The sequence below is a fragment of the Bombyx mandarina genome, chromosome 22 (genome assembly GCF_030267445.1).
Source record: "Bombyx mandarina strain Sakado chromosome 22, ASM3026744v2".
Taxonomy (NCBI): Eukaryota; Metazoa; Arthropoda; class Insecta; order Lepidoptera; family Bombycidae; genus Bombyx; species Bombyx mandarina.
Window position 1 is genome coordinate 17277368 of NC_143228.1, and position 13815 is coordinate 17291182.

Sequence of the window (13815 nt, forward strand, 5' to 3'; positions counted from 1 at the left end):
CTCCCAGGCTGAACTCTGCGAGCTTACCTATAGTAGATTGGGGGAATCGGGACCCTTTCTAGATCCAACACAAATTTTCAATGGTTTTTCTTAGGGTAATACTAATAAAATTGAGATTAAAACGGTCCCGGAGGCTTAAATTTTAATGTATGATATTCATTACAAAATATACACAAAAACTGAAAAAAACTAGCTTGACCCGATACACCTTGGCTAGGAATTAAAAAAAACCGTTTTATGAACCTTGTGGTGTTTGCAGACTGAGATGATCATTTAAGATCAGGCGAGTCGTGAGTTCGCCTGTCCATTGGGTGAATTGAAAAAAGAAGAAAGAAAAAGCAGAGAATAAATTTTTCTCTTTTGTTTAAGAAAAAAAGTATAAAATGAAGTATTTTTAACGAAGTAAGTATTTTTTGTCGGCTCGTGAATAGTGTGTCTTTAGGTTCATAATCTTTGGTTCATTAGCTGAGAGCGGCATGTCGCGGTAATGGCATCGCTACCGGTCTTATACGCACTGACTATGATTTAGTAAGGAACGGGTTGGCATGATTACGGGCAGCCGTTCGATTCCCCGCTTATACACTGATAATGCCGGTTTTTAAGTGAACGCTTAGGTTTTTTGCAATCTTATGTAGGCTGGGTCAAATTTTGATTTTGTTTGCATTTTGTTGATCTTGATGATGCAAAAAAATAAACTTTTATGGAGTAAAGGTTAAGACGCCTGCTGTATTCGTATCAAGAGATATGAACGATATACAAATCCTGCGGTAGGAATAATTTTATCTAATGATATAAATGCATAATTCGGGCCGAATTTTTTTTTTTTTTTATTGCTTAGATGGGTGGACGAGCTCACAGCCCACCTGATGTTAAGTGGTTACTGGAGCCCATAGACATCTACAACGTAGACGCGCCACCCACCTTGAGATACAAGTTCTAAAGTCTCAGCATAGTTACAACGGCTACCCCACCCTTCAAACCGAAACGCATTACTGCTTCACGGCAGAAATAAGCAGGGCGGTGGTACCTATCTGCGCGGACTCACAAGCGGTCCTACCACCAGTAATTACGCAAATTATAATTTTGCGGGTTTGATTTTTATTACACGATGTTATTCCTTCACCGTGGAAGTCAATCGTGAACATTTGTTGAGTACGTATTTCATTAGAAAAATTGGTACCCGCCTGCGGGATTCGAACACCGGTGCATCGCTGCAACACGAATGCACCGGACGTCTTATCCGTTAGGCCACGACGACTTCAAAAAAGAAAAACTATCGTTTAATAAACATCAAATCCGTAAAGAATGTGATTTGGGTGCTTAGGATGTGACCTCTATACTCTCTGGCAGCCACTTAACACCATGTAGTTCGTATGCTCGTTCACCTGTCTACCTAATAAAAAAATCGTTCAAAAATAAATGAATTTACTGGTTTATTGAATCAAGAACGCCGTCCAGCAATGTACAACAAAGAGTTTTTTTTAAAAGTCAATTGATATTTTGGCTACGTCCCTCTCATTATTACTATTGTGATTTGATTAAAAACATATTAAGTCGCCACTAAAGTTTTTTCAAGAATTTAATAAATATAAGGTATCTTAGGTTTGTTTCTGTAGTTCTATACCAGTAATACCAGTATTCGAGTTAATCTATACTAATATTATAATGAAGAATGAATAATATTATAATATAAAAGAAGAGTTTGTTTGTTTGAACGCGCTAATCTCAGGAACTACTGGTCCGTTTTGAAAAATTCTCTCAGTGTTAGATAGCCCATATATTGAGGAAGACTATAGGCTATATAACATCACGGTAAGACTAATACAAGCGAAGCACCATTAAATAATGTTTCAAAATAGGAGTTTTAATATAATACTTGACAATAAGACTTGAATAATACAAAATAGGGCTTTTAAATAGCGCCTTAACATTCTATAATTCAAAAATATTGTCACTTTCTACATAAATGAAGTGGGGGGTACAATTTTGCGTTATGCCAACGTACCTTTTCCACGCGGACGGAGTTGTGGGAAAAAGCTAGTGTATAATATTAGACACGTCAAATGTGACTATGGTCTATGTTTCGTAATGACCGCTATTTCCTTGAAAACAAAAGAACATCACAATCAGTACGTTAACAAACATTCGTTAAGCGAATAATAATTGAAAATCAGTCGCTGTTACTTAGCTCATTATTTAATTAAATCATCTTAAATTTTCAATTCGTAGTCCGTGGCATGGTTGTTAATGCGTCCTCGTGATCCCAGTATTTGTCAAGGATTTAGAATATATTTATAATGCAACATAGCATTGTTTTGCTATGTTTAGTATTTAGGCTGTGTTACTGAAAAGTGAATTTATTTTATCATAAATGTCGCAGTTAAAAGCGATAGTTTCTAACCTAATTTATTTAACACATAGTACGGCTAATGAGCCCGCGGTCCGCGTAGCCGTAATACACTTATTTGATTTTATATTTAATTTGAGCACAGCTTACAGATTAAGAATGCATGCATGTGTTTGTGTTCTTACAAGTTATTGAACACTTACACATTGTATCAACAAATTGGGTCATTTATATGAATGTCAGATTTTAAATAAACGATCGAACATCTTGCAAAGTCAGAATTTTAATTCATTTTGTTCCAATGTATACATGTGATAATATTTTTAATAACTTCACTTATACAGGCCTTGCTTAGGTTATTTTATTTTACCAATGGATTCGTGCTTTAAAAAGACAAAAGAAAGATGTCTTCATGCTCGGTGACAGCCTTTGTATAATACAATTGACAGTTCGACCTCACGACGTTGACGTATGGACTCCGGTAGCCAATTAACATTAGGAGGATCAGCTATCACATTTTTTTTAAATGGCTTGTTTTATCTTTTAGTGACCATACCGAGGGACTCAATTTGACGATTAGCGTGATATGAAAGGTGTCATTAGATACGTTCTAAATGCGAAAGATAGAAGAAGATACAATCAGAGCTGAAGGAGATCCAAAATAATTACACAGTCACTTAACTGCAGACACACATTTCCTTATCCTGACTGACTGATTCGTGAACATAGAGTCTAAGATTTTGGAGCTACAAACTTGAAATTTTGGTATGAGATCCCTACTATTGTTGTAAGCACTCAGCGTGGCGAGATTTTTGGAAGTTTCTCTCTTAAGGAGGTGAAAAAGAGTCTGTCTGTGAGTATTGTCAGGTTGGAAATAAACGCATTGGTACATTATATAAATGCACTTCTTGATAAGTGTAATGTACTTGACACTACGGAATACCTGGCACTGAGCGGAGCAGGTGTGGATTGGAATTTGTTATTGAGAGCTTTCATTTATTTGTATTTAATTTGAGACTCAGGCGAACTAACCGTCTGTCACAATTATACCAGCAAGCCCATCGCTTAAAATCGAAAGTATGACTACTTCGCGTCAGAATAAGGTCAGGGAGAGGTGGTGGTATACATCCCGACTACCAGTATACCCCACTACCAAAAATTACACAAATTGATCAGTTTTGTAAGTTTGATTCTGTGGGATGATGTTTCCTTCATTGTAGAAACAGGAGTGAGATATTTATTGAAATCGTCATCCTAACGATTGTTTGAAATCAGACAGTAATTTGCAGGTAAGGACCGGCTCGCACAGCACAGTGCCACCAGCATTAACGGCGCTGTGCCATTGACTATAAGCATCGAAATGAAATGGAAAGCACGAAAGCTGTTAAATAATGAATGAACACAAAACAAAAACAATATGATCGGAGGGAAGTCTCGATGCCACATTCAGAATTTTAAGCCTCGACTACGTTACAAAGTTAATGTAGCGATAAACTTCTGAGGTCACAATAAAATTCAAATGGTCTATCTATACTAATATATAAATCTACAGTGGTTTTTACGGATGTTCCGTTATAACTACTGAACCGTGCATCCGATTGACTTGAAACTTAGTATCCCTGTAGAAAATGCATGTACTTAATGGATAGGCTAATATTTATGTGAGTGTTGGACTCCCTATATCAGTTTCGGGGGCGTTAATCATGAGAATCTTTGTGGGGGTGAGAAATAATAATGAATTTTAAATGTCCAGCTAGTCTTTAATAAAATTAGACCTTAGACGTCATGTCTTAAGGTAGATATCCGCTATTATATCTTTTGGCTTCGATAAGTTAACAACAGCAGTACACATCATCTACCAGAGGCAAAAAATGCGTTAAGCAGTGCTACATACCGGTTTGAAAGATGGCAGTCTTACACAGTCAACTCAGACTATGTCCACAAGTCTTATTGGCTTCAGTAGATACTTAAAATTCAACCCTGAACTTGTCAGTATATTACGAAATTTTTATGCTATTTTAGATGAACTGATTTACTGGTGGTAGGACCTCTTATGAGTCCGCACGGGTAGGTACCACCACTCTGCTTATTTTTGCCGTGAAGCAGTAATGCGTTTCGGTTTGAAGAGCGGGGCAGCCGTTTTAGCTATACTGAGATCTTAGAACTCATATCTCAGGGAAGGTGGCGGCATTTACGTCGTATATGTCTATGTGCTCCAGTAACCACTTGACACCAGGTGGGCTGTGAGCTAGTCCAGCCAACTATGCAATAAAACAAAAAAGATCTTAGAATTAGTCATTTATCTAATTTAACCCGGTTGCGTTGCTCCACAATGATACAAAGAAACAGTAGATTAGAACCAAGGACTCTATTTCATTCCTTTTCGCATTTACCAAGGATGTCCTAATGTCGCTATCGTTATCTACTTTGAATTCCCACTCCGGGGATTACAACAAGGAAATCCATCGCGTCTGATTCACAGTAATTTAAGAGTTAAAATTTGAGTTATAAAACACTTAAATACCACTGGTTATGTTAAATTAGTCAAACTGCTATCGCAGTAAGTCATAACAGTGTTCGTGAAAACTGCAACTTACATTGAAATCACCAATATAAAAATTAATAACAAAAAACACTATTTTGGATTCTTTCCGTCGGCTATATCTTTGTTTTGTTGATGTTGTAATTGCTCATGTGACAATACTTATTTTGATTTAAACAAGCGCGAAATTAAACAGGTTACAATGGAAAACAAAAGCGGAAATAAAACGCTATAAACAAATTCGAACAACAAAAATAATTCGGACTTTTAATACGCTTCAGACATAATAATATGTATGTTTGTAACGGAATCTTTGAACATGATTTTGCCCCCCTCAAAACGTCGGATTAACTCGAAATTTGGTATACTTATTAAGGACAGATGACAATTCAATATTTAAAAAAATAAATTCAAATTCAACTAAAAATGAAAAATAAATAATAGTTTAAAAAAACTAACAAAATACGCTTTTATAGAAAAAACTAACTATGTAAGAAAAAATTATTTTATCGTAAAAAAAAAAGCGTGAGGTGGATAAACTATTATTTATTTTTTAATTAATAACAACATCGATAATGTCCGAGTCTCCGTGTAGTCGATCTTCCAGAATCGTTTATCCCGCGTTCCACCCGGGAGCCGAACCCGGCAACTATTTGATTGCACCACACCCACTAATTATATTCATAAGATATAAACGTTCAACTTCTAAAGCTTAAATATTAAAACGACACACAACTTTTCAGGTTTCAAAGGAATATCGTTTTTAAGCGTTTTCATTTAAAGATAGTTTTGGTATGCATTGTTTGGAATACAGTAGTCTGATGCAGAAATTCCTTAGAGCCATTTGCGCTGGTGGACTGCAATGATGCCTGTTATTATGGGATTGAAAGAACTGTTCAGCTTATAACTAGACCTTACGATCTATAATGTTGCTGTTATCAGTCGATATTGGTTATCTAGCGCTAACTCACGGACAAACACATATTTATTTATATTTATTAATACGCTTTTATTAGCTTCAGACTATGTAACGGATTCTTTGCACATGATTTTGACCCCCTTCAAAACGTCGGATTAACTCGAAATTTGGTATACTTATTGAGGACCTATGACAATACAATATTAAAAAATAAAAAATAAAAATTCGAAAAAACTGAAATTCAACTAAAAAATGAAAAATAAATATTAGTTATAAAAACTAACAAAATACGCTCTTATAGAAAATCCAACTAAAAAATAGAAAATAAATTTGAAATAAAAATAGTGTAGGGAATAATGATTTTATTGTAAAAAAAGCGTGGGGTGCTTTTCAGGATATTATTAAAATAACCCTACTACTCATATCTGTTCATAAAATATTTATAACTACTGATACCATGTAACACATCTTTAATTATATTTATACGATCATTATTTGTAAGCGACGCAGTCACAAGTTCTGGTGGGAAAAATTAAACTTAAGCCACTTAACGTTTTTTGGGCTGTCGATTCGTTTGCACATCAGTAGTACGAAAAGTCTTGTCTTAAATCGTATACTTGCGTCTTTTCGTGTGAATTATTGTTTCTTATCGAAATAGTCCAATGTTAGAGTTCAACCGTAGCCCGACATATAAAATCTATAACTTTATTTAAATTTTTTATTGCATAGATGTGTGGACGAGCTCACAGCTCACCTGGTGTTAAGTGGTTACCGGAGCCCATAGACATCTACAACGTAAATGCCACTACCCACCTTGAGATATGAGTTCTAAGGTCTCAGTATAGTTACAACGGCTGCTCCACCTTTCAAACCGAAACGCATTACCGCTTTACGGCAGAAATATGCCGGGTGGTGGTACCTACCCGTGCGAACTCACAAGAGGTCCTACCACCAGTCACGTCTTAGTTACAAATACTTACATAAATACGAAACCATAAAATATTTATTAATAATTTTTTCCATTCCGTTTGCAACGCTGTCGAGTCCGGACGTGTTTTCTCGAATTATTGTCGCTGCCGTCGCGAACTTGTGTTTTGGATTACACGACATTGTCGCTGTCGCGTCGATCGCGACTTTGTTGTGAATTCCTGACGCACGGGCGCTGGCGTAGCGACCTTGGGTCGAAAAAACATTTCGAATTCGTTTGTTCTGCATTCGAAAACGCCAAATTCACATTCATTCACTCATTTCATTATTAAATTTATTTATCTATCCGTCGTGCAAAACAGTCTTTTTAAAGACTAAAAACCCCGCTGCGATCACCGCTTGTTGTGGCACTCACAACCCAGTGGGGTCCCCACCTTCCCAAACTCTCCACCCCAATCCCAGCTGACTGCCGTTTTCACGGCATAGGCATCCCCCCCCTGCAAATCACTGCTGGCAAGTACAGCGCAGGGGGTATAAATCCCACTCAGGGGACTCGCCTTTCGGCGAGTTTGCTTAAGTCCCGGGGACGCCCCCCCCGGGCACACTCACCATGAGTGACGCCAATGGCGCGCTCTTTCTTAAGTTCGTCCGCGATTTTTGTCCGGACATCATCACGAGATTTGAAGCCTACAAGGCCGGCCTTGACGCGCCGGCACTCCGCGACTCTCCGTTGTCGCCCCCCGCGCCGGTACCTCGCGACTCGCCGATGTCGCCCCCCACCCCCGCGCCCGCGTCGATCGCGTCCTCCGTAGCGGTAAGCTCCGGCTCCGACTCCGAGTCGGAAATGGAGTACGAGTCCGCCGCGAGTCCCCTACCGGGAACCTCGGAAGGGTTCACCACCGTCGCGCGCGGGAAAAAACGCGCCCGCGCCGTGAAACCGTCCGCGGCGCCCAAACAACCTAAGGCCGCGAACGCGTCGCGGCCAAAGACCGTTATAACCCCGGAATCCCCTCGCCGCGCAACCCCGTCGCCGCGCCCCGGGCCCGCACCCGTTCGAAAAGTTCCCGCGCCGCCGCCGGTCATCCTGCGGGAAAAGTCTTCTTGGGATCGCGTGTCCCTGGCCCTTAAGGCCCAAAAGATCAATGTCGTCCATGCGAGGAATATCCCGCATGGAATTCAGATCAAGGTGGAAACATCCGACGACCATAGGTCGTTGACCGCATACCTCCGCAAGGAACGCATAGGTTATCATACCTATGCGCTCCAGGAGGAGCGCGAACTCCGCGTCGTAGTACGCGGAGTCCCTAAAGAGCTCGACGTCGAGCAAATCAAAAATGACCTGGTAGGTCAGTCCTACCCCGTCATAAGCGTGCACCGGATGCACAGCGGGCGCGACAAATTCGCGTATGATATGGTGCTCGTAGCACTGGAAGCCACACCGGAGGGCAAGAAAATTGCCTCATGTCTCCGCACCGTGTGCGGCCTATCGGGGGTCACCGTAGAGGCCCCCTACAAACGCGGCACTCCCGGGCAGTGCCACCGTTGCCAGTTATATGGCCACTCCGCGCGTAACTGCAACGCGCGACCGCGTTGCGTGAAGTGTTTAGACGATCACGCGACCACCGATTGCTCGCGAGTAAAGGAGACAGCGACGGAGCCGCCGAGCTGTGTACTCTGCCGCAAGCAGGGACACACGGCCAACTACCGTGGATGCCCCAAGGCTCCACGGAAGCGCCCGGCAAACGCGCCCCCTAAAACCGCTGGCCCAAAGACTTCGGCGCCCCGCGCGCCGAAACCGGCTTTCGTACCGGCTCCGGTGCCCACCGTCTCCGCGTGGGCGAAACCGTTGCCGTTCACGAAGGCAGGAACGACACCGGCACCCCAACCGCGGTACGCGCCGCAACCTCTACTCGCGCCGCGCCCCGCCCCCGCGCCCGCGCCCGGTCCCGCGCCTCGCCCCGGCCCCGCGCACTCAAACGACTTCACAATTATTCGCGACTACATCGCCGCGATAAATATTGACCGCATGCGTGCGTTCGCCGACGCCATGCGCAGAGCGGTCACGGCCGAAGACCGCCTAAACGCGACGTTCGAGTACATCGACGTCATCGAGTCCGTCCAGCGCACGCTGGTTTGATTACCGGTAATCAATGGCGTGCAACGCGAGATTAAAACCCCATTCTTTGAAGTTAGCATTCTACAATGCTAACGGACTCGCGCGTCAGCGCGACCAGGTTTATGAGTTTCTACGTGACAATCTCATCGACATCCTTCTGGTGCAGGAGACCTTCCTAAAGCCCTCGCGTCGCGACCCCAAAGTCGCGAATTACGTCATGGTTAGGAATGACAGACTCTCCACCCGCAAGGGCGGGACTGTCATTTACTATAGGAGGGCCCTGCACTGCGTCCCTCTCGATACTCCCTCGCTCTTACATATCGAGGCGTCAGTGTGCCGCATCGCGCTGACGGGACACCAGCCTATCGTCATCGCATCCGTTTATCTCCCTCCTGACAAACCCCTACTGAGCAGTGACCTCGAGACACTGCTCGGTATGGGGGACGCGGTCATTCTGGCAGGCGATTTAAATTGCCACCACACTAGGTGGAACTGCCATCGCACGAATGTGAACGGTAGGCGTCTCGACGCGTTCATAGACGACCTCACATTCGAGATATTCAACCCCCCGACCCCCACGTGCTATCCGTACAACGCCGCGCGTCGTCCGAGCACAATAGATCTGGCACTGCTGAGGAACGTAACTCTGCGCTTGCGCTCCATCGAGGCAATGTCAGAACTCGACTCAGACCACCGACCTGTCGTCATGCAGCTCGGTCGCCCACTCAACCGCGAACCAGATACGAGGACCATGGTGGATTGGAAGAAGCTGGGCACGTGCTTAGCTGACACCGCTCCACCAATCCTCCCTTGCGGCCCGGATTCAACTCCATCCCCCGAGGACACCGTCGAATCCATAAACATCTTCACTGATCACGTCTCGACGGCGATCACAAGATCTTCAAAGCAAGTCGATGTGGAGGATAGCTTCCACCGCATCAGACTTTCCCCCGATCTTAGGGACCTCGTTAGAGTTAGGAACGCGGCAATCCGGGCCTACGATCGATATCCCACGGATTCAAACCGGACTCGGATGCGTCGCTTACAGCGGGAGGTCAAATCCCGCTTGAGCGACGCCCGAAACGAAAACTGGGATAGTTATTTAAAAGAACTCGCGCCCACTCACCAAGCATACTGGCGACTAGCTAGGACCCTCAAGTCCGAAACTATCGTCACTATGCCGCCTCTCGTACGCCCCTCAGGCCAACCACCGGCTTACGATGACGATGACAAGGCAGAGTTGCTGGCCGATGCACTGCAAGAACAGTGCACCACCAGCACTCAACACGCGGACCCCGAACACACCGAGTTCGTCGACAGGGAGGTCGAGCGCAGAGCTTCCCTGCCGCCCTCGGACGCGTTACCCCCCATTACCACTTCCGAGGTTAAGGAGGCGATCGATAGCCTACAACCACGGAAAGCTCCCGGCTCCGACGGCATCCGCAACCGCGCGCTAAAACTGTTACCAGCCCAACTGATAACGATGTTGGCCACGATATTAAATGCTGCTATGACGAACTGCATCTTTCCCGCGGCGTGGAAAGAAGCGGACGTTATCGGCATACACAAGCCGGGCAAACCGAATAACGAAACCGCGAGTTACCGCCCCATCAGTCTCCTCCCGGCGATAGGCAAATTATACGAACGGCTCCTTCGTAAACGCCTCTGGGATTTCGTATCCGCGAATAAAATTCTTATAGACGAGCAGTTTGGATTCCGCGCCAGACACTCGTGCGTCCATCAAGTGCACCGCCTCACGGAGCACATCTTACTAGGGCTGAACAGGCGGAAACCCATTCCGACAGGAGCCCTCTTCTTCGATATAGCGAAGGCGTTCGACAAAGTCTGGCACAACGGTTTGATATTCAAACTGTATAACATGGGAGTGCCAGACAGACTCGTGCTCATCATACGAGACTACTTGTCGAACCGTTCGTTCCGATATCGAGTTGAGGGAACGCGTTCCCGGCCCCGTCGCGTCACAGCCGGAGTCCCGCAAGGCTCCGCCCTCTCCCCGTTACTATTCAGTTTGTATATCAACGATATACCCCGGTCTCCGGAGACCCATCTGGCGCTCTTCGCCGATGACACCGCCATCTACTACTCGTGTAGGAAGAAGGCGTTGCTTCATCGACGACTTCAGACCGCAGCTACCACCATGGGACAGTGGTTCCGGAAGTGGCGCATCGACATTAACCCCACGAAAAGCACAGCGGTGCTCTTCAAAAGGGGTCGCCCTCCGAACACCACGCTGAGCATCCCCCTCCCGACTAGGCGCGTCAATACCCCCGCCCCCGCCGTTCGCCCGATCACGATGTTCGACCAGCCCATACCGTGGGCCCCGAAGGTCAAATATTTAGGCGTCACCCTCGACAGTAGGATGACATTCCGCCCCCACATCAAGACGGTACGCGATCGTGCCGCCTTCATTCTAGGACGTCTCTACCCGATGATATGTAGGCGAAGTAAAATGTCCCTTAGAAATAAGGTGACACTCTACAAAACTTGCATACGCCCCGTCATGACCTATGCAAGTGTAGTGTTCGCTCACGCGGCCCGCATACACTTGAAATCATTCCAAATTATTCAATCCCGTTTTTGCAGGATAGCCGTCGGAGCCCCGTGGTTCGTCAGGAACGTCGACCTCCATGACGACCTGGACTTAGAGTCCATCAGTAAGTATCTGCAGTCGGCGTCCATGCGCCACTTCGATAAAGCGGCACGACACGAGAACCCTCTCATCGTGGCCGCCGGTAACTACATTCCCGATCCTGCGGACAGAATGGAAAGCAGTCGACGTCGCCCAAAACACGTCATCTCGGATCCGCCCGATCCACTAACGGTGCTTCTAGGTACTTCAAGCACCGGTCACCGTTCTCGTCGAACCCGTCGCTTGCGACGAAGGGCTCGACGAGTAAATTAACTCTCAGACACAGCCCACTGAGTTTCTCGCCGGATCTTCTCAGTGGGTCGCGTTTCCGATCCGGTGGTAGATTCTGCGAAGCACGACTCTTGCTAGGGTTCGTGTTAGCAACGTCATCAGGTTTGAGCCCCGTGAGCTCACCTACAAAAGTTAGGGTTACGCTGACATAGCCTCTCAAGGCTCTCAGCTTAGGTAGGAAAAAAAAAAGGAAAAAAAAAAAAAAAAAAAATTTATTAACATGCTTTTATTAGCTATCTTTATTCTTTTTTATTGCCCTTGTAGGCAGACGAGCGGTCCGCCTGATGGTTAGCGGCTACCATCGCCCATGGACATCAGCAGTGCACACCCAAGCCGCTGCCTACCGTTAAGTACTCTCCACAAGCCTCTTTTGAAGAAGAGTATGTCATAGCGTCTATAGCTCGTCTAGCTTCGAAGGCAATAAAAACGTTGAACATGAAAAAATACCAGCTAAAGCTTAACCAAAGCCGTCCACAGCCTTGTAAGTTGCAAAATTATCCGTCAAAAGTGCATTTTCTCACCCAACCCACAAACAAGGCGACGGTCGCATTGCTAACATATTCTCGACTGCTAAGTAAAGTAAAATATCCGTAAATGTGTTCATTAAAGTGGCTTTTAAGTTTTTGTAAGCGCCGTCTTAGCTTCGTATAGCAGGTGTAAAGAGACGGTTTCCTTTGCTGTAGCTGGAATAAGCTACTAGACTTCGAGTATTATATATAGCATAGTTAACGAAAAAACAATATTTATTTTCAATTATCGAATTTCGACAATAATAACTTTAAGTATCACATTTCCTCTTTTGTATTCGGATATTTTGAAAAAAAAAAAACTATTTTTAAAGAAAACCAATAATAATGGTAAAGTGTGTAAATATAATAGGAATTGACAAAAATCCCCCGCCCCCCGTTTTTGAGAATGGCTGAAGAAACTAACAAAAGATAAAATTGAATATATAAAGTGTATGAAGTCTTGAGCAGGTAGTCATTATTGTCGAATATTGAATATTGAGATCGAATCATCGTACATACAGTAATAGTATGTACTTGTAGCCGTTAAGTTCATGTTGTGTAATGATTTTCATGCCATGAAAGGTGGTGCTAGGACCTTTTGTGAGCTCGCACGGGTATGTACCACCACCCTGCCTATTTGTGCCCTGAAGCAGTAATGCGTTGTTTCGGTTTGAAGGGTGGAGCAGCCGTTGTAACTATACAGATACCTTAAAACTTATATCTCAAGGTGGGTGGCGCATTTACGTTGTAGATGTCTATGGGCTCCGGTAACCACTTAACACCAATTCGGCTGTAGGCTCGTCCACCCATCTAAGCAATAAATAAAAAAAAAACATCATATCTGGGCCTTTGCACTCTGACACGTCCTTCTTAAGCCGGGGCTTGACAAAAGTCCATGGCGGTAGACAATGTCTTGGCTATGCCCCTGGTATTGCTGTGTCTGTGAGTGACGGTGACCACTCACCATTACCAGTTCGTTCGTCTGTCTATACATTAAAGTAATAATTTAATTAAATACAAAAAAATTCAAGTCACAAAAAAACACACCCCGTATAGTTCGTTACGTACAATTTCCTGCTAATTCAATTCATTCTGTCCTTACTCAATTGTTGAACTAAGCATATGTTGCAGGAATGCTTAGAAGATCTTACGTGATCTTGTTCTGACTGGTTATAAATGTTCCACATCATATCTCCGTAGCGTCTCCAAAATTGAACTGTATGATGAGATGTATGTATCCATGGTCATCAAGTGGGCTGTATGCTACACAATCTACAATTTAAAAAAGTCAATTCTGGTGTACTTAAAAAGACAAGTAGTGCATTGTGTAGTGTAAAATAGATCTCATTACAACGCGATCGACTTCATCTATTTTAAAATGAGAGGTTCGAGAGTTTTGTGAAGAGGCTCTGACTAGCCTTAATTAGCATTATTTTTTGTTGAAGATAAAAATAATTAAAGCGCTCAAAGTATTGCTTGCAACATCTCATTTTAATTTAATATAATATTGTAAA

General features: G+C 44.0%; 1 protein-coding gene across 1 annotated transcript; it reads right to left on the reverse strand.

The window, feature by feature from the left end:
- Nucleotides 1-7422: 7422 nt before the first annotated feature.
- On the reverse strand, nt 7423-7891 carry LOC149500405 (uncharacterized). The gene has a single exon (XM_089737041.1). It carries the CDS (start codon nt 7816-7818, stop codon nt 7423-7425), a length of 396 nt encoding a protein of 131 aa, XP_089593167.1. The 5' UTR covers nt 7819-7891.
- Nucleotides 7892-13815: the final 5924 nt, after the last annotated feature.

What these genes read in the sequence shown, in the direction of transcription:
- LOC149500405 (XM_089737041.1), bottom strand. Translation starts at nt 7,818, where the DNA reads ATGACCGGCGGCGGCGCGGGAACTTTTCGAACGGGTGCGGGCCCGGGG.